This window comes from Sapajus apella, unplaced genomic scaffold, assembly GCF_009761245.1.
Source record: "Sapajus apella isolate SASKATOON/1434 unplaced genomic scaffold, GSC_monkey_1.0 scaffold3, whole genome shotgun sequence".
Taxonomy (NCBI): domain Eukaryota; kingdom Metazoa; phylum Chordata; class Mammalia; order Primates; family Cebidae; genus Sapajus; species Sapajus apella.
Genome location: NW_022436943.1, coordinates 24,829,370 through 24,849,624, shown reverse-complemented (window position 1 = coordinate 24,849,624; position 20,255 = coordinate 24,829,370). Strand labels below are relative to the sequence as shown.

Below are 20,255 nucleotides of genomic sequence, written 5' to 3'. Positions count from 1 at the left end.
AGTGACAACATGTCAGAGGGTAGTGATGATTCTGGATTACACGGAGCCAGTTCCACAAGAAACCTAACAGAAAAAATGCAAAGGGAGCCTTGGCAGTCAAAGTGGCTAAGGGAGATTTTGTTTGTATTTTCTGCAATTGTTCTTTCAGAAAGGGAAAAGATTACAGCAAACTTTTCAATTGCTATTTGGTTAATATGTACTATCTCGAAGAAGTACATATTAACTCAAGGGCAGGAGTAATGAAACTTTGAACAAGGTTTCAGTTCTTAGTTTGTAAGGTACATTACATTTTATATTCATTTATAGTAGACAACCTTTTAAGATTGCTTTAATTAGTATCTGAGGCTGATTTTTAAGTGGCATTCTTTTCAACCATCTATAAAAAAAGGTTTTCTTCAAATGTTTAACACTAAAATTAGGAATTAGCTGTACCAATACACACACACACACACACACACACACACACACACACACAAAACTGATGGTTGGTATTTGAGATAAAAATTTGTTCAATATGGAACCTAGTGGTTTATTTACTGCAAAATCAAAACAGAGCTGTGAATTTACTACCTCCATTCAAAATAAATAAGTTATATGAAATACAGATTCTGGCATAGACATGATATAAAAATCAAAATCAGTGGATTGAATCTCTGTATTTCATTTGCTCACAAACTTGCACACACTATTATTCTGCAAAATAAACAACTGCAGCAAAGAAAACAAAAACTGCCTTTTTGCAAACAAGTCTAAAAGCATCCTTCCAGAAAAGCCAAAATAAACATGCACATATATATATACATGTATAAAGTGTTACTGTTCAATACAAATGCTCTATCTTGGAAAAATTTAACTGCATGGTTAAAAAAAAACCAAAACAAAATAAAATGTACAACGTCTTAAGCCATTAAAGTGGCAAAATACAAAACACACCAAAATCACTGTTTTTATGACAATTAACATACACAAAAAATACTGATCAAAACTGAGGAAGTAAATACTTGGACTGATAAAATATCTATTGTTGGGAGAATTTTTCTTCAATTTAAATGTCTTCTCATCTCTAAAAAAAAAATCTTAAAAGTGCTAACTTTGTATAAAGCAGGCAAATTCTTCAAGTAATTTGCTATTAATGTAAGCCAGTTTTTAATAAATCTCAATAAAAAAAACTAAGAAACTAAAGTGAAACAGGAAGATAGACATGGAGAAAAAAATGACAAGTTGTAGCTGGACAAAGCAATAAAACACTGCTGTACCATCTTAGCCTCATTTTAATTAGACACATAAGCTGAGAAATTTAGGTATCTGCTGATTTAGCACACTAACTCTTTTAGATTTGCTAAAATGTACACAACAGTCAACAGGTATACATAAAAAGTCCGAAGGAAAAGAATGCCACTTAAAAATCAGCATCAGATACTAATACAGTGAAAAAGGCTGGTGAAACAAATACCGTCCAGACTTTTTAACATCATACATTCTCAGGGATCTCCACAAACTAGTAGGTGTCCTGGCTGTCTCTGTTATAGTCTTTCTTTCTACGGGTGAGGCCTCAAATGAATTGCAGCTATCCTGGTATTCCTGTGGTGGCACTTTGTATGAAAAAGGGCATGTACTCCAAAATATTTTTGTAGGGTCTTTGGCCCATCACCAAAGAGTATGAAAGAAACTAATATAGAATTTTTCTTACTGATAGCAGTTACTCATTGTAGTAAAATAAAATATGATCCTAGGAGCGAATCTTGGAGGAAAAAAAAAAGGGCTTTCCACTTCACAATTATGCCCATTCATAGTGTGGTATTTCTGAAGAATTTTATCAACTGTATCATGATCATCAAAATTCACAAGGGGAAATCCTCTTTTTTCCACTCTGCCTATCTTCCATAACTTCTATGGTTTCAATCTTGCCATACTTTTCAAAGTAGTCTCTCAAATTATACTCCTCTGTATCTTCAATACCACCAATAAAAATTTTCTTCACCGTTAGATGGGCATCAGGCTTTACAGAATCATCTCTAGAAACAGCTCTCTTTTGGTTCCACCACACGCCCACCAACCTTGTGTGGCCGACCACACACTGCTGCATCCACCTCTTCAACACAAGAATAAGTCACAAAACCAAAGCCCTTGGAACATTTTGTTTGGGGGGACGGGGTCTCTCATTACCACACAATCTTTGAGCGTGCCCCACTTCTCAAAATGTTCTCTTAGGCCGGGCGCGGTGGCTCAAACCTGTAATCCCAGCACTTTGGGAGGCCGAGGCGGGTGGGTCACGAGGTCAAGAGATCAAGACCATCCTGGTCAACATGGTGAAACCCCGTCTCTACTAAATATACAAAAAATTAGCTGGGCATGGTGGCGCGTGCCTGTAGTCCCAGCTACTCAGGAGGCCGAGGCAGGAGAATTGCCTGAACCCAGGAGGCGGAGGTTGCGGTGAGACGAGATCGCGCCATTGCAATCCAGCCTGGGTAACAAGAGCGAAACTCCGTCTCAAAAAAAAAAAAAAAATGTTCTCTTAAACTATCATCTGTAGTTTCAAAGCTCAGACCACCAATAAACACTATTTTCAAATGCTCTGGTTCCTTTAAATCATGGTCCTCCTCCCCCCAGCGGCAATGGCGAGTGGGACAGAGTGACTAGGCGGGGCTTCACCTCCATTTTGAGATCGGATTTTCCTCTTCCAATTTGAACTCAATATCGCTAAAAAGCTTTTAAATCTTCATTATTTAGGTCCCTAGGTAATACATCAACTCCTCTGGGAGGTCTTCCTTCCCTAATGATCCCACCAAAATTAGACACCCGCATCCCCAGTCACCTAACCTTGCTATATTTTTTTTCATATTTATCGCTTCCTGAAATTATACTTACACACACATATCCTTTCCTCAAGTTCTTGAGAGTGGGCCTACGATAGTGCCTAGCACTTAGTAGATGCTCCATAATTATTTCTTGAGTGAATGTACTATTATTTTTCTAATCGCTGAGGCTTGAAATTTCAGGCATTACTGGATGAGCTTTTTCTGATTTTTTTTTTTTTTTGAGACGGAGTTTCACTCATGTTACCCAGGTTGGAGTGCAATGGCGCTATCTCGGCTCACCGCAACCTCCGCCTCCTGGGTTCAGGCAATTCTCCTGCCTCAGCCTCCTGAGTAGCTGGGATCACAGGCACGCACCACCATGTCCAGCTAATTTTTTGTATTTTTTTTTTTTTAGTAGAGACGGGGTTTCACCATGTTGACCAGCATGGTCTGGATCTCTTGACCTCGTGATCCACCCGCCTCGGCCTCCCAAAGTGCTGGGATTACAAACGTGAGCCACCGCGCCCGGCCTTTTTTCTGATCTTAATAACAGAACAATAAAGAATTTAGAATAGCAGTTTAGCTGAAATGCATTAATACATAAGTATGAGCGTAGCTGGCCAGACTTGGAGGCTCATACCTGTAATTCCAGCAGCACTGTGGGAAGCAAACGCAGGAAAACCACTTGAGCCCCCCAAAACAAAAAATTAGCTGGGTGTGGTGGTGGGCACCTATAGTCCCAACTACTGGGGAGGCTGAGGTGGGAGGGTGGCTTGAGCCCAGGAGGTTGAGGCTGCAGTGAGCTGTGATGATGCTACTGCACTCCAGCCTGGGAATGCAGAACAAGTGAGACACTGACTCAAAAATAAATATGTGCATAATAGCAAATATTTCCCTGATTAATTTCCAGTACTAAAAAATCTACCGAAAAAACAAGATAGGCTGGGTCGGGTGGCTCACGCCTCTAATCCCAGCACTTCAGGAGGCCGAGGAGGGCGGATCACGAGGTTAGGAAACCGAGACCATCCTGGCCAACACGGTGAAACCCGTCTCTACTAAAATACAAAAAATTAGCCAGTGTTGGCGCATGCCTCAAGTCCCGGGACTCAGCCTCGGGACACAGCGAGACTCTGTATCAAAAAAAAAAAAAAAAAAAAAAAAGGCAAATAACACAGTTTGAAGGTGAGCTTCTAAGACTCTATAAAGAATTTTGAGGCCGGGCGCAGTGGCTCACACCTGCAATACCGGCACTTTCGGAGGCAGAGGGGGGTGGATCACTTGAGGTCAGGAGTTCGAGACCAGCCTGGCCAACATATCGAAACTCCATCTTTACTAATAATAGAAAAATTAGCCAGGCGTGGTGGCACGTGCCTGTAGTCCCAGCTATTTGGGAGGCTGAGGCAGGGGAATCAACCTGGGAGGCGGAGGTTGCAGAGAGCGGAAATCGCACCACTGCACTCCAGTCTGGACAACAAGAGCAAGAGTCTGTCTCTCCCCGCCCCCAAAAAAGAATTTCGGTTGTTTTCCACACTCTAAAAGCACTGTGAAGAAGAAATGCTCACTCGGTAAATGACACAAACTCCACCGTTATGTTACTAAACAATCTCAGCTCCTTAAGAGAAACTCAATGGGAACAGTATTTTACCCTAATTACCTCCTTTCAGAAAAGACTGGGTGGGGGTGGTAGATGCACGAAACCCCCAACTCATCAAGTCGAGCGCGCCCAACAAGTTAACCCAGAAGGTAAACTTGTCGGGATACCGTAGCTAGATGAAGCGAGAGAACTCTCCTTGGGCTAGGGACTGACTTCAAGAAAATAACGAATCGGAGCGGACACGAGGAAAGCAAAAAGGGAAGGCGACAGGGCTGCCATGCTCCTAACTCCACCCTCCCGCGCTCAGCCTGGAGAAGGCCCAGTCTCGCTGGCTACTGCCCCTCCTTCCACCTCTTCCCAAACCCACCGAGCGGCGGCAGGAAAGGTCCCGCAGCCCTCTTCTCCCCTCCCCCAAACCGGGAGCTGGGGAGGCCCAGAGAGGTTAAGAGCTTCCGTTCCTTCCCCGCCCAGAAGTGAAGAGGTGGGAAGTGGAATTGCGAGTTCGTCCCGTCTCGGCCTCCCTCTCCCTCCACGCTTACCCGGGGCTCCGTTTCCGCCCAAGCCCGAGACTTACTCGTCAGCCCAGCAGCCACCGCAGCTGGGTCCCCGCGTACCGCCACAGCCCCTATTCCAGTGCCGCCCCCCCCACCCCCAGCTGCAAGCTCCCGTGGGTTCCGGGGCAGTAGGAAGAATTACTTCCGCTGGGTCAGGCCGCTTTCTGCGAAGCGCGGGAGACACGTACCTGGTGAAGCGAGGACGCAGAGTGTGTCGCTACTTCCGTCTGGAGGAAGTGCATACGCCCTACTCTCTTCTCCTATAGTAGGCCAGCCTATGAACGCCACCGGCAAATTTCGACCAATCCGAGTCTAGCTCTTCTGGATTCCCAGAATGCAGCGCCAACCCAGATCCAATAACTATAGGGACGCATCCTTAGAGAGGCTCTATGGAGTCGGAGACAGCACTGCATTCTGGGATTCGTAGTTTCTTTGGTGGATACCGTCGGCGTTGCGACCAAGGCAGGCCTGCATCCTGGAACTTGTAGTTTCTCGTACTGAGTGTTAAGATTTTGATGGTTTTAGAGATTGTCCTTGCCTCTCCTGTAGGGGTACGCTTGGAGGTGGGAGACTGCACAGCAAAGATTGAAAAGTGGGAGGGCGGTTTATTTGCTAACAAGATCGTGCTCTTTATGAAGCATTATCTGTCCCTTGTGAAAAATAGCTGTGCGTGCTGAAGAGCCAGCACAGCAATAACTAGCTCAATCGGCTGACCTCATTTCCTCTCTTCCCGGTAGAATTCAGTGTTAACTGAAAACTAACCATGCCCCCACTCCACCCCCGAGGGTCCTGCCTCTGCCTCTGTTTGCTCAGGTATCTTGGATTCTGAGCTCACGAACAGAAAATCCAACAAGTTTTGGGACCTTCTTTCTCACTCCACGCTCCACTTCACACCCCCTGTCTTTCCTGTGGTAAGATATACAGGCACCTTTCCTGGAAGGCTGAAACAGCTAAATAAAGTTCTCCATCTACTGTTTTCCAGGAGTGTCGCCTGAAGAGAATGTATGTAGGGCCAAGACAACATTGCAAGTTGCTCAACGAGGCACTCTGCGTGCTCAAAAAATAGATAATAGGCTATCCGGAGTTTATTGAACTAATTGAGAACTTGCCTGAAAGGATTTTTTCTTTTTTAAATTTAGTTGATTTGGTAGATAAAATGCATTGTTTCTTTTTTTTTTTTTTCTTCTAGAATTAATTGCAATAATCAAGGAGATTGTCCTGTATGAACTTTTCAAAGACTTTGTAGAAATCAGAACAAATATTTAAATATTTTTTGGCTGTAATGGTAGCTCGAAGTAGAGTTCGGTGGGGAGGACAGGCGTGGAGATGCAGATGAAGAGGCTGTAGGTCCATTTTCTTTTTTTCTTTTATTGAGAGGGAGTCTTGCTTTGTCATCCAGGCTGGAGTGCAGTGGTGCAATCTTGGCTCACTGCAGCCTCCACCTCCCAGTCTCAAGTAATTCTCGTACCTCAGCCTTCTGAGTAGCTGGGATTACAGGTGCGCACCACCACGCCTGGCTACTTTTTAGTGTGTTTTTCGTAGAAGCAGGGTTTCACCGTGTTGGCCAGCCTGGTCTCAAACTCATGACCGCAAGTGATCTGCCCACCTTCACCTCCCAGAGTGCTGGGATTACAGGCATGAGCCACTCTGCCCGGCCTAAAAAATCCTTAGATTCATACTAAAATCCCATTAAAGTAATTTATATTTAACAAATGTCTCTAAATTACTGGAACTGGAAAATCCCGCTAACATAAATAACAATTCTATGTAAATCTGTAGTACAGAGTTTTCAGAATATAATCTCATTTTATCTATTTAGAAATTTTGAGAAATGGATCAAATGTTTTTATTTTCATCTATTTACAATATCTGTAGGGGAAACAGCTTTACAGAAGATAAAGAAATTCTGATTCTCTCAATATACTTAAGAAAAACATTTTTATATGAAAAGTTTAGGGCCGGGCGTAGTGGCTCACGCCTGTAATCCAAGCACTTTAGAGGCCAAGGCCGGCGATCACCTGAGGTCGGGAGTTCAAGACCAGCCTGACCAACATGGTGAAACCCCGTCTTTAAAAAAAAAAAAAAAAAAAAGATAGAAAAAAAGAGAAAAATTTAAATATATTAGCAAAATAACAGAGTGAATATTGTGAATGAATTATCATAAACAGAATAATTTTTTTTTTTTTTTTTTTTTTTTGAGACGGAGTTTCGCTCTTGTTACCCAGGCTGGAGTGCAATGGCGCGATCTCGGCTCACCGCAGCCTCCGCCTCCTGGGTTCAGGCAATTCTCCTGCTTCAGCCTCCTGAGTAGCTGGGACTACAGGCACGCGCCACCATGCCCAGCTAATTTTTTGTAGTTTTAGTAGAGACGGGGTTTCACCATGTTGACCAGGATGGTCTCGATCTCTTGACCTCGTGATCCACCCGCCTCGGCCTCCCAAAGTGCTGGGATTACAGGCTTGAGCCACCGCGCCCGGCCAAACAGAAGAATTTTTAAAATATAAGTAGGCCAGGTGTGGTGGCTCAGTTTTATCCCAACACTTTGGGAGGCCCAGATGGGAGGATCCCTTGATTCCAGGAGATCAAAACCAGCCTGATCAACAAAAGGAGACCCTGTCTCCACTAAAAATACAAAAATTAGCTGGGCATGGTGGCATGGCCTATAGTCCCAGGTACTTGGGAGGCGTAAGTGGGAGGATTACTTGAGCCTGGGAGGTCAAGGCTGCAGTGAGCTATGATCATACCACTGCACTTCAGCCTTGGTGACAGAGCAAGACCCTGTCTCCAAAACAAAATAAAAGGTGGACACTGTGGCTCACCCTTGTAATTCCAGCACTTTGGGAGGCTGAGGTGGGCAGATAGCTGAGCCTCAGATGTTTGAGACCAACCTGGGATATATGGTGAAACTCCATCTCTACTATTTAAAAAAAAAAAAAAAAAAAAAAAATATATATATATATATATATATAAATTAAAAGAAACAAATATAAGTAGAAGCTTTTCATAAAATAAAGTTATTCATATAGAAGTGTTATCATTATCTCTTTCTGGATACTCCCTCCAATAGTAGACAGGATTTGGAGTTGCCAACATGATCATATTCTATTTATTTATTTTTATTTGTTTTGAGACAGGGTCTAGCTCTGTCACCCAGTGCAGTGGTGCAATCAGGGCTCACTGCAGCCTCAACCTGTTGGACTCAAGTGATCCTTCTGCCTCAGCTTCCCAAGTAGCTGGGTCTACAGGCAGGCACCACATGCCCGGCTAATTTTTAATTTTTTTTGTAAAGACAGGGTCTCACTTTGTTGCCAGGCTGGTCTCAAACTCCTGGAATCAAAGGATCCTCCCACCTGGGCCTCCATATATTACTGGAATTGCAGGCGTGAGCTCCTGCCCCTGGCCACACATTATTTTAGACTATGAATTTGTTCCTCTCCGGTGCAAATAATATGCCAAATCTAAAACAGTTATAGTTCTGTAAACAAAAGAGTGTCGCTATTACTAAGATGCTCATCCTTTAAGACTAAGCTGAATGTGAAGTCAGTCTGGAGACATACTGAGGCAAAATTAATCATATTCTTTGTACTTTTGTGGCATGTTTGTTATTTTTTTGAGATGCCGGGTCACTTTGTGGTCTAGGCTGGACTGCAGTGGTTTGTTCTCGGCTCACTGAAGCCTCGACTTTGAGCTCATGCAATCCTACCGTGGTCTCAGCCTCCTGGGTATCTGGGACTACAGGCACTCACTACCATGGGCCGCTTAGTTTTGTTTTAGGTTTTTGGGTTTTGTTTTGTTTGTTTTTGTAGAGACGGGGTCTCCCTGTATTGCTCAGGCTGGTCTCAAACTCCTGAGATCAGCGATCCTCCTGCCTAAGCCTCCCAAAGCTGTGGGATTACAGGTGCAAGCCACCAAGCCCGGCTACATTTTGTATATTGCGGTGTGTTAATTATATTACATTATATTGTAGCCCATTTTCAGGTGTTTCCTCCACTATTTAAGCACCGTGCATTCCCAATTTTATCTAGTATCTTTGTATTCTCTGCTACTAGCTTAGTCCTGGCAATAGGCACTCAGCGCCTGTTTAACAAGTAATTAATCAATGTGTATATGGATGTGAATGATGTCCGAACACAAATCTGATAAGACGTATCACTATTACATGAACAAATTCCATTTATTTTCCTTCAACCCGATGACTGAATTAAGCTATCATTCATTTTTGTTCAAATAGTATATTCTTCCTTCTGTGCCAACAGGCTAGAATCATTTTCCGCAATGAAAACCGTTTTTAGGGCTTAAAAAGTGTCGTCCACGAGAAAAAACGATTTAACCCTGGATTCTAGGTTTTGTCATTCTCACACAGCCCTTTACCCTTCCCCTCTGCCCTTCCACACTGTTAAAATAACATAGAACTATAGAAAGAGGAGCCGCTCAGCCAACAACAGAGCGGCGAGCTCACAGCTCACGGGACAGGTTACACGGACCGCCGGGAAGGCAGCAGGCGGGAGGCAGATTCTGCGCACGCGCCGACGGCGGCCCGCCAGGCGTCCCGGGGCTGGGCCTGCGCCGCTTTTGCAGCAGTCGGGTGGGAAGCCGGGTGTCTTCCGCGTGGCCTACTGAAGCTGCGGCGTCCCCACCGCTCATCACTCGCGGGATGCTCTTTCTGGCGTTAGGCCGCCCGTGGGCGGTCGATCTGCGGCTCGGCGGGAGGAGGACGGCATTGTGGGCGGCCGCCGCGTTCCTAGGCCCCAGGGCCTTTGTCTCTCGAGCGGCCTTCTGCAGCAAGCTCTCAGGGCCGGTCGCCGGCGGGAGCACGGGACCCTGGAGAGCCGCGCGCCTTCTCCAGCGTCCCGGCCGAGCGCAGGTCGGACGTCAGAGGGCCAGTGTCCCGAGTGAGGCGGGGAGGGCGGGCGTCGCGTCAGGCCTGGGGAGCCCTGGGAGCTCTCCGCGATCTTTCCGGGTTGTCCTTGACTGGAGCGCGTGGGAGCCCCCTCTGCGGGGCTTGCAGAAGTAGCAGTCCGAGGGCCCCGGGATGCTCAGCATCCGCGATCTAGGAGAACGGCTGGAAAGTGCTTACTTTTATGGTGGTTCCAAATCCAGCGGGTTTTGTGGTGACAGCTGTATGTAGTTCCTTTTCTACCCTTGAGCAGAAGCTTAGAAGTGTAACTTTGCAAAGAAAATTGGATGCAGCACCTTGAAATAGAACGGAGAGCCAGGTTAAACCTGACTTTGAGCTTGCTCTACTTTTAGTAGGTAGCTGTACTTTTTTTTTTTTTTTTTTTTTTAAAGACGGGGTTTCACCATGTTGGTCAGGCTGGTCTTGAACTCCCGACCTCAGGTGATCCTCCCGCCTTGGCCTCCAAAGTGCTTGGATTACAGGCGTGAGCCACCACGCCTGGCCAGGTAGCTGTGCTTTTAAGACTTACTTTGGTCTCTGGGAAAAGGGGTGATGCAGATGTTAATTCTTTAATTTTGATTTGAATAAACTGTCTCCCAATTCTAACCTGTAAAATATCAGGATTGGCAAACCTGCTTAAAACCTGGAAGAAATGCATAAAATGGAAATTGGAATCTAACTAAATTTCAGCATTGAGGAATTAGACATGGCTTTTACATTTTGAAGTGTATACACTGTGAAACTCATTTTCAGATGTTTGGGGAACCCTTCTGTTCCCTTGAAATTTGATGTAGGATTTCAAGTAAATTTTATTTCTTTTATATTTATTTTTTTTTTGAAAGTGGTCTCGCCCTGTCGCCCAGGCTGGAGTGCATTGGCGCGGTCTTGGCACACTGCAACCTCTGCCTTCCCGGTTCAAGCGATTCTCCTGCCTCAACCTTCCCAGTAGATGTAATTACAGGCGCGCTCCATCACACCTGGCTAATATTTTTGTATTTTTAGTAGAGACCGGTTTCACCGTGTTGGCCAGGCTGGTCTCAAATTCCTGACCTCAAATTATCCACCCTCCTTGGCTGGGATTATCCACCTTCCAAAGTTCTGGGATTACAGGTGTGAGCCGCTGCCCTGGGCCAAATTTTATTTATTGTCAAGAAATAAAAAAGGACCAGGGAATACACGGTATTTACAAGGTATTTAGAGAAATAGTTGATCTTGGGGCCGGGCATGGTGGCTCACGCTTGTAATCCCAGCACTTTGGGAGGGCGAGGCGGGTGGATTACCTGAGGTCAGCAGTTCAAGACCAACCTGGCCAACACGGTGAAACCCTGTCTCAAAAAAAAAAAAAAGAAAAAGAAAGAAATAGTTGATCTTTTTTTTTAATACTAACATATAAATATTTTAGAAGTCTTTAAAAAAAAAAAAAAGGCCTGGACTTTAAATATAATCTGAGTTTGCAGAGTGTTTTATTTATTTTAGTAAAATTTTGGTTTTTTTGAGATGGGGTCTTGCTGTGTTGCCCAGGCTGGCCTTAAACTCCTGGGCTCAAGTGATCCACTTCAGTCTCCCCAGTAGCTGGGGCTACAGACATGTTCCATTACGCCAGCTAAATGTATTTATTTATTTATTTTAAAGATGGGGTTTCACCATGATGGCCAGGCTGGTTTTGAACTCCTGACCTCAGGTGATCCACCCACCTCGGCCTCCCAAAGTGCTGGGATTACAGGTGTGAGCCACCAATGTATTTATTTTTTGAAAAGGTGTTGCATTTAAATAGAGTGGAATGATGTCCTCATTAACAGTGGAGTAGAAGAAACTTCCACGATTTTTACTTGTTCAACATCACTCTAGACCTAGAAACCTGAGAGCTGGGATGCAAACCTAGCAGACTCCAACTCTGCAGTTTTCTACTTGTGACTAGAATTAAGGCAAGCCATTCTGTCAGCTAATTGATTTCTTTAGCTCTAGATTATTTGGGAGAATTCCTTATGTCACCTCACATGACAAGTTCTCTTCATTACAATTTTATTTTTTTGAGACAGCGTCTCGCTCTCTTGCCCAGGTTGGAGTGCAGTGGTGTGATCTCAGCCCACTGCAACCTCTGCTGCCTGGGTTCAGGTGATTCTCCTGCCTTGGCCTCTTGAGCAGCTGGGATTACAGGCACCCTATTGGCTGGACTGTTCTTGAACTCATGACCTCAAGTGATCCACCCTCCTCAGCCTCCCAAGGTGCTAGGATTACAGGCATGAGTCACCCTCCTGCTCTCTTTACTGCAATTTTAAAAATAAACTTTAGGCCGGGCACGGTGGCTCATGCCTGTAATCCCAGCATTTTAGGAGGCCAAGGTGGCAGATTACTTGATGTCAGGGGTTCAAACCAGCCTGGCCAACATGGTGAAACCCCGTCACTACTGAAAATAAATTAGTGGGCGCATGGTGGCGGGTGCCTATAATCCCAACCCCATGGTGGGGTGCTGAGACAGGAGAATCGCTTGAACCCTGGAGGCGGAGGGAGGTTGTAGTGAGCCGAGATCATGCCATTGCACTCTAGCCAGGGCAACAGAGTGAGACACTGTCTCAAAAAAAAAAAAAAAAAACTTTAAAAAATTTAAGAAGGTTGATTGACCATAATGGTCTCTGTTTCAATAGATCCCTGTTTGTTGGGAAGGATGTGTTCGATGCTCACATACGCCATCTGACAAATCAGAAGATGGAAGGCTTATTTATACTGGCATTATGGCCCGAGCAGTGTTTGGTGAGTAATTGGAAGTGAGGATATTTACTCTTTTTTTTTTCTTTTAATTGTCAAAATATTCTTACCATATGTTATTTGTTATGGCATCCCTTAATTACAAGACATAAGGAAAATTAGATTTTCTTTTTTTGTTGTTGAGGTGTGTTGATAAGATGCAGAGACATTTGCATTTTTAGATTTTTTTTTTTTGAGACAGAGTCTCACTCTTTTGTCCAAATTGGAGTGCAGTGGCACGATCTTGGTTCACCACAACCTCTGACTCCCACCTTCAAGCGATTCTCCTGCCTAAGCCTCCTGAGTAGCTGGGATTACAGGCGTGCGCCACCACACTTGACCAATTTTTGTATTTTTAGTAGAGACAGGGTTTCACCATGTTGGCCAGGCTGGTCTTGAACTCCTGACATCAAGTAATTTGCCACCTTGGCTTCCTAAAGTGCTGGGATTATAGGCGTGAGCCACCATGCTTGGCCATTTTTAGGTTTTAAAAAGATGTTAGAAGGCTGTATTATTTGTGATGTTATGACTAGGCACTCAGACTTTCTTTGGTCATCTCTCACAGGATGTTTAACAAAATAAAAACAAAAAGTGTCTATATATGGCCGGGCGCAGTGGCTCACGCCTGTAATCCCAGCACTTTGGGAGGCCGAGGCGGGTGGATCACGAGGTCAAGAGATCTAGACCATCCTGGTCAAAATGGTGAAACCCCGTCTCTACTAAAAATACAAAAATTAGCTGGGCATGGTGGCGCATGCCTGTAATCCCAGCTACTCAGGAGGCTGAGGCAGGAGAATTGCCTGGACCCAGGAGGCGGAGGTTGCGGTGAGCTGAGATCGCACCATTGCACTCCAGCCTGCGGAACAAGAGCGAAAATCTGTATCAAAAAAAAAAAAAAAAAAAAAATTGTCTATATAATGTTTGAATATGCAGCCTTAGCCCCCAGGTAGCTGGGACTACTGATGCGTGCCACTACGACGCACAGCTAATGTTTGTATTTTTTGTAGAGATAGGTTTTTACCATGTTGCTCAGGCTGGTCTCAAACTCCAGACCTCAAGTGATCCGCACACCTCGGCCTCCCAAAGTACTGGGAGTACAGGTGTGAGCCACCATGACCAGCCCATTGCCAGTGATTGTTAATTGAGCAATAAATAATTACTGATATCATCATAGTATTCATTGTGAATTTTGTCAGGAACTTTGTGTCAGGGATGTTGCTCAAAGATAATGCAGAATCCTAAGGTCTGGTAGAAAAAAAGAATACATCATAATAATCATAATAAGTAATTTATTAGAATAGATTTGAGTTCAGAAGGCAGATACGTTATTTTCAGGTTAGGGAGAGGATGAGATAGGACAGACAGGATCAGGATAGAATTTTAGCTGGGTCTTTTAAGATAAGTAGGATATGAATATGAAGATGTACAGGAAGGGCACCCCAAGCTTGGAAGTCGTGTGAGCAAAGACATGAAGATGGGAAGTCCCAGAATACGTTTAGAAATAGCAATTATTCACAGCAGGCAAAATAATAGTGTATATGTATATTAGTTTCCTCTGGTTTCTGTAAAAAATTGCTACAAGTTTGGTGAATTAAAACCAACTGATACCTTAATTTTATACTTCCAGTCTCCAGAATTGGGAGAAAATACAGATTTTCTCCCAATTCTGGAAAGTATAAAATTAAGGTATCAGTTAAGGCCTCCTGATATCCTAGAGCCTTCAGATCTTTTGAAGCCTTCAGGGAAACATTCTTCCTTGTGTTTTCCAGCTTCTGGTGGCTCCTGGCAACCCTTGTCATTCCTTGGCTTGTAGCATGTAACTCCAGTCTCTTCGTCAGTCTTCACGTGGCCTTCCCTGTGTCTACTTGTCCTTTTCTGCATACACTGAATTTAGGGTCCATCCTAATCCAGCATGATCTCATCTCAGTCCTTAGCTAAATCTACAGAGACACTGTTTCCAAATAGAGTCACATTCTGAGGTTGTGGGTGGACTTGAAGTTTGGGGAGATACTAATAACCCACTACAGTGTGACAAAAGTAAGGAGGGAAAAGGTATTTTGGATGGGCTGAGGGTACTTTTTTTTTTTTTTGAGACGGAGTCTTGCTCTGTCACCCAGGCTGGAGTGCACTGGTGTTATATCGGTTCACTGCGACCTTTGCCTCCCAGGTTCAAGCGATTTTCCTGTCTCAGCCTCCCGAGTAGCTGGGACTGCAGGTGTGTGTCACCACCCTGTGTTTTTGTATATTTAGTAGAGATGAGATTTCACTGTGTTAGCTAGGATGGTCTTGATCTCCTGACCTTGATGTCTGCCCACATTGGCCCCTTTTTAAAAAAATTATTTTATTTTATTGAGATGGAGTTTCGCTCTTGTTGCTCAGGCTGGAGTGCAGTGGTGTGATCTTGGCTCACAGCAACCTCTGCCTCCTGGGTTCAAGCAATTCTCCTGCCTTAGCTTCCCAAGTAGCTGTAATTACAAGCATGTGCTACCATGCACGGCTAATTTTGTATTTTTAGTAGAGATGGAGTTTATTCATGTTGGTCAGGCTGGTCTCGATCTCCCAACCTTAGGTGATCTGCCCGCCTCAGCTTCCCAAAGTGCTGGGACTATAGATGTGACCCACCATGCCCGGCCTGGCTGAGCATAGGTGTCAACTTGATTTCTGTTGTTTCTCATGCAGTTAGCAATGTCATTGCAACTACCTGTGGGAAGAGGGAAATTTAAAATATTGTTAAGTTTCTGACACAAGATAATTAGGCTTTCAGCCAATAGCAATGTATAAGAGTGTTTACTTTGTTATAGCTTCACCAATAGTTTGGTGTCAGACTTTTGTGCTTTTGCCAATTTGGGGGGAAACCAGTATCTTACTGTGGTTTTAATAGCATGTTTCTTATCAATAAGGTTTAGCATCATTTTTTTTTTTTTTTTTTTGAGACGGAGTTTTGCTCTTGTTACCCAGGCTGGAGTGCAATGGCACGATCTCGGCTCACCGCAACCTCCGCCTCCTGGGTTCAGGCAATTCTCCTGCCTCAGCCTCCTGAGTAGCTGGGATTACAGGCACGTGTCACCATGCCCAGCTAATGTTTTGTATTTTTAGTAGAGACGGGGTTTCACCATGTTGACCAGGATGGTCTCGATCTCTTGACCTCGTGATCCACCCGCCTCGGCCTCCCAAAGTGCTGGGATTATAGGCGTGAGCCATCGCGCCCGGCCTAGCATCATTTTTTATCCGTTTAAGGGCCATGTACATTTGTCTCTTTAAAATACGGTTGTTCTCATATTCCAGAAGCCTTTTATGTATTAGAGATACTAACCCTTTGTGATATAAGTTGAAAATATTGTTAGCTGGGCACGGTGGCTTACTCCTGTAATCCTGCACTTTGGGAGGCCAAGGTGGGCGGATCACGAAGTCAAGTTCAAGAGCAGCTGGCCAACATGGTGAAACCCTGTCTCTACTAAAAATACAAAAAAGTTAGCCAGCGTGGTGGCGTGCGCCTGTAATCCTAGCTACTCAGGAGGCTGAGGCAGGAGAATCGCTTGAACCCAGGAAGCAGAGGTTGTAGTAAGCCAAGATTGCACCATTGCACTCCAGCCTGGGTGACACAGTGAGACTCTGTCTCAAAAAAGAAAAAAAAAGTATTGTCTCCATTTTTTCACTTGTCTCTTTGTTTATGGGTTTATGTCCATGTACTTTTTTTATGTAGTCAAACTGTCAATCTTTCCCCTTGATTGCTTCTGTATTTTTGAGTCATAATTAGAAAAGTTTTCCCATTCTCAGATTATAAGGGACTTCATGGATGTTTTCTTCTTATCTCTGTATGATTGTACTTTTTACAATTAAATCTCTGAACTATTTGGAATTTTCCTGGTATATTGTATGAGGGATCGATTGAAATTTGTCTTCCCTGTAGCTATCCAGTTGTCCCAACACATATTATTAAAAAGCCCGTCTGTTACTCACGGATTTTCGGTTATATCTTTACCCTATACTAAATTTCTGTATGCAGTTGTGTTTATTTCTGTATTTTCCATTTTGTTCTATTGATCTACTTATGCCCCAGTAATACACTGTTTTAATTATATAGGGTCTTCTATTACGGGTTTTTTTGTTTATTTGTTTGTTTTGTTTTTTTTGAGACAGAGTTTCCCTCTGTTGCCCAGACTGAAGTGCAGTGGCACAATATCAGCTTACTGCAGCCTCCACCTCCCTGGTTCAAGTGATTCTCATGCCTTGGCCTTCCAAGTAACTAGATTACAGGTGTGTGCCACCACGCCTGGCTGATTTTTGTATATTTTAGTAAAGACGGGGTTTGGCAAAGCATCTCAGCCAGGCTGGTCTCGAACTCCTGAGCTCAGATGATCTACCCACTTCGGCCTTCCAAAGTACTGGGACTACAGGCATGAGTCACCACACCTTGCCTCTATTATGTTTTAATATTTGGAATGTTTTATTTATTCATTTATTTTTTGCTGCTTTTGTTTTTTCCAAATGAACTTTATGATCAATTTGTTTAGGATCTCAACTTATTTTCCAACAGATGGTAATTTTTATTATGATCATGTTAAAATCATAAAGCTAAGATAAATTTACATTTTAAGTCTTTTTTTTATTGTGGTAAGATAAACATAAAATTTTTCATTTTAATCATTTGAAGTATATCAAAGGCATTAAAATTTTTTTTTAATTTTTATTTTTTAGAGACAGGGTCACACTCTCATCTAGGCTGGAATGCAGGGGTGTGATCATAGCTCACTGCAGCCTTAAACTCCTGGGCTCGAGTGATCCTCTCACCTCAGCCTCCCAGATAGCTAGGACTACAGACATGTGCCACCACACTTGGCTGTTGTTTTTTTTTTAAAGCCAGTCAAATTTAGCAGTGTGGGGGCTGTATACCAACTTTAGTGACACCAATGTTCTGATAACTCATAATCCATCAGACCAGCCTTGGCTAATTTTTTTTAAAAATTTTTGTAGAGACAGGTCCTCCTATGGTGCTTAGGCTGGTCTCAAACCGGTCTCAAGCACTCCTCCTGCCTAGGCCTTCCAAAGTGCTGACATTACAGGTCTGAGTGACTGTACTCCGCTAGAAGTCATTCGTTTTTTATCTTTCTAAGGTAATAGGTGAAAATGGTATCTCAGTGTTGTATTTTTATTTATTTATTTATTTGTTTATGTATTTATTGAGACAGAGTTTCACTTTGTTGCCTAGGCTGGAGTGCAGTGGCATGATCTCAGCTCACTGCAACCTCCACCTCCCAAGTTCAAGCAGTTCTCCTGCCTTAGCACCCCCAGTAGCTGGGATTATAGGCGCATGCCACCAAGCCCGGCTAATTTTTGTGTTTTTAGTAGAGACGTAGTTTTGCTACGTTGGTCAGGTTGCTTATCTCATTGTTTTAACTTGAATGTCTTTCCTTACTAAAGAAGTTACCTTTAAAGAAGAATACCTTTCCCATATGTTTCTCTTTATTTATTTATTTTTTTTTGAGATGGAGTCTCACTTTGTTGCCTAGGTTGGAGTGCAGTGCGCAATCTTGGCTCACTGCAACCTCCACCTCCTGGGTTGAAGGATTATCCTTCTTCAACTTCCTGAATAGCTAGGACTACAGGCATGTGCCACCATGCCTGGCTTTTTTTTTTTTTTTTTGTATTTTTAGTAGAGATGGGGATTTACCATGTTGGCCAGGCTGGTCTCAAACTCCTAACCTCAAATAACCCACCCGCCTCAGCCTCCCAAAGTGCTGGGATTACAGGCATGAGCCAATGTGCTTGACTGTCCCATGTGTTTTTTAACCAGTGATGTTATTTCTTTGGTGATTTGCTGTTTTAATCCTGGGCACTTAGCCTGATAGAATTTCCCATGTTTTAATATTTATGTTAGGTGTACTGGAGTGCTTATTAATAGAGAGTTTTGTTTGATAATCTGCTGTCTGAATCAACTTTGATAGTAGAGTGTTAGTAAGGATCTTTAACTAATATTAACTACTTTATTGTGGAACTGAGGTAGAGGCCACTTAAATGCTAAAGCAGATTTCCTGTGTGGAGAGGCAGTGCGTTCTAATGGTCAATGGCATGGACATTGGAGTCAAAATATGTAAAGTCCTTAAAACAGAGCTTGGAATGTAATAAGCACTGTATTTATGGTTTGATTTTATCATCTTGATCTGATACAGTAAGAAGAAAGATGGAAGAATTATTGGGATAGATTGATTTTTTTTTTTCTTCTTTTTTTTTTCCTTCATTTGACATGCAGGTCAAAGATCGATTCTTTTTTTTTTTTTTTTTGAGACGGAAAAGATCTATTCTTTTATAAATTTAAAAGTATTGATCCTCTCTCTTTTTTTTCCCCCATTTAGGTGTGAGATGCTTCTCTTACTCCACGAGTCTGTTTAGCCTTATATGTCTGCCATACTTCGTTATATACAATAGTGATTTCTTTGAAAGTCTGCCTCTGTCTGTTCAAATCGTATTTTGTGGCACCCTAGGAGTCTTTACGGTGATCTCCCCAGTGGTGCTTCACTTTGTTACAAAAAGCTATGTCATTCGGTTGTACCATGATGCCACAACAGACACTTATAAAGCCATTACCTACAATGCTATGCTTGCAGAAACGACTACAGTGTTTCACCAGAATGACGTGACGATTCCGGACACTACACATATATTTACCTCATTTCATGCTAAATCAAAAGCACTGTTAATTAATCCAATGCACTTTCCAGAGCCTGATGACTTTGTCCATCTAATGGGTTATGACCAAGAATTCCCTGAAGAAGCCAGTGAAGAGAAACAGCATAAAGATGAGAAATGAGCCTATTTTTTAATGTTGGTACTTAAATGTGATTTATGTTTCAACATATAGTAATAAAATTGCCTTTTGCATTCTGTTAGTGGCTGATTGTTAAACATAATATGAAACTATCAAAGCTTTTAAATTTCAGAGAATGATGTTTGTTTATAATAAAACAAGCTCTGTTTGAAAGCCAAAACGTAGTATCTACCATTTTTGTTTTAGAAAAAGGTGTGTGAGTCTGGGCATGGTGGCTCACTCCTGTTATCCCAGCACTTTTGGAGCCTGCGGTGGGCGGATCATGAGGTCAAGAGATTGAGACCATTCTGGTCAACATGGTGAAACCTCGTCTCTACTAAAAATACAAAAATTAACTGGGCGTGGTGGCATGGGTCTGTAGTACCAGCTACTTGGGAGGCTGAGGCAGGAGAATCGCTTGAACCCAGGAGGCAGAGGTTGCAGTGAGCCGAGATCGCGCCACTACACTCCAGCCTGGCAACAGAGTGAGACTGTCTTAAAAAAAAAAAAAGAGGTGTGTGAATAAATATGTTTATGCTGGTGTAAGAGTTCTGTATAACTGTGGTTGACTCTAAACTGGGCATCTGATGCCAGTAGCAAATGGGAGAGTTACTTTATTCTCTGTATGGATTTTTCTAAGTGTATGAATGATTTCCTACATTAAAAAAAACATGTTCTCTCTTGAGGAAGACAGTCATAGGTGGTGTGAAGCTGTGGTCCACTTGCTCCTGCTCTTGACTCACTGCTGTTTGCTCCTGCCTAGGAACCAAGTCACTCAGGAAGCTGGTCAGGAAGCCTTGTAGTACCCATGGCTTTTTTTCTGGGGAGGATGGAGTTTCGCTTTTGTTGCCCAGGCTTGAGT

The 20,255-nt window shown here is 43.3% G+C and overlaps 2 protein-coding genes, 1 long non-coding RNA gene and 1 pseudogene across 5 annotated transcripts in view; 2 read left to right on the top strand and 2 right to left on the bottom strand.

Annotated features, from left to right (window-relative positions):
* ELOC (elongin C) overlaps positions 1 to 5,171 on the bottom strand; it is a 32,628-nt gene extending 27,457 nt beyond the window's left edge. The window contains exon 1 of one of the 3 annotated variants that reach the window (XM_032251132.1): positions 5,135 to 5,171. The gene's annotated coding sequence lies outside the window, so the exon portion shown is untranslated. Of the gene's footprint in view, positions 1 to 4,966 lie in introns of all 3 variants that reach the window. The other 2 variants (XM_032251123.1, XM_032251139.1) reach the window with 2 other exon arrangements.
* LOC116529936 lies at positions 1,271 to 9,590 on the bottom strand (annotated as a pseudogene).
* Positions 9,468 to 19,574, top strand: TMEM70 (transmembrane protein 70). Its single transcript, XM_032251110.1, has 3 exons — positions 9,468 to 9,810; positions 12,489 to 12,594; positions 18,942 to 19,574. Exons 1-3 carry the CDS (start codon positions 9,601 to 9,603, stop codon positions 19,394 to 19,396), a joined length of 771 nt encoding a protein of 256 aa, XP_032107001.1. The 5' UTR covers positions 9,468 to 9,600; the 3' UTR covers positions 19,397 to 19,574.
* Positions 9,817 to 10,680, top strand: LOC116532068. The gene is made up of 2 exons (XR_004260695.1): positions 9,817 to 10,199; positions 10,350 to 10,680. It is a non-coding gene; the product is annotated as an uncharacterized LOC116532068 (long non-coding RNA).
* Positions 19,575 to 20,255: the final 681 nt, after the last annotated feature.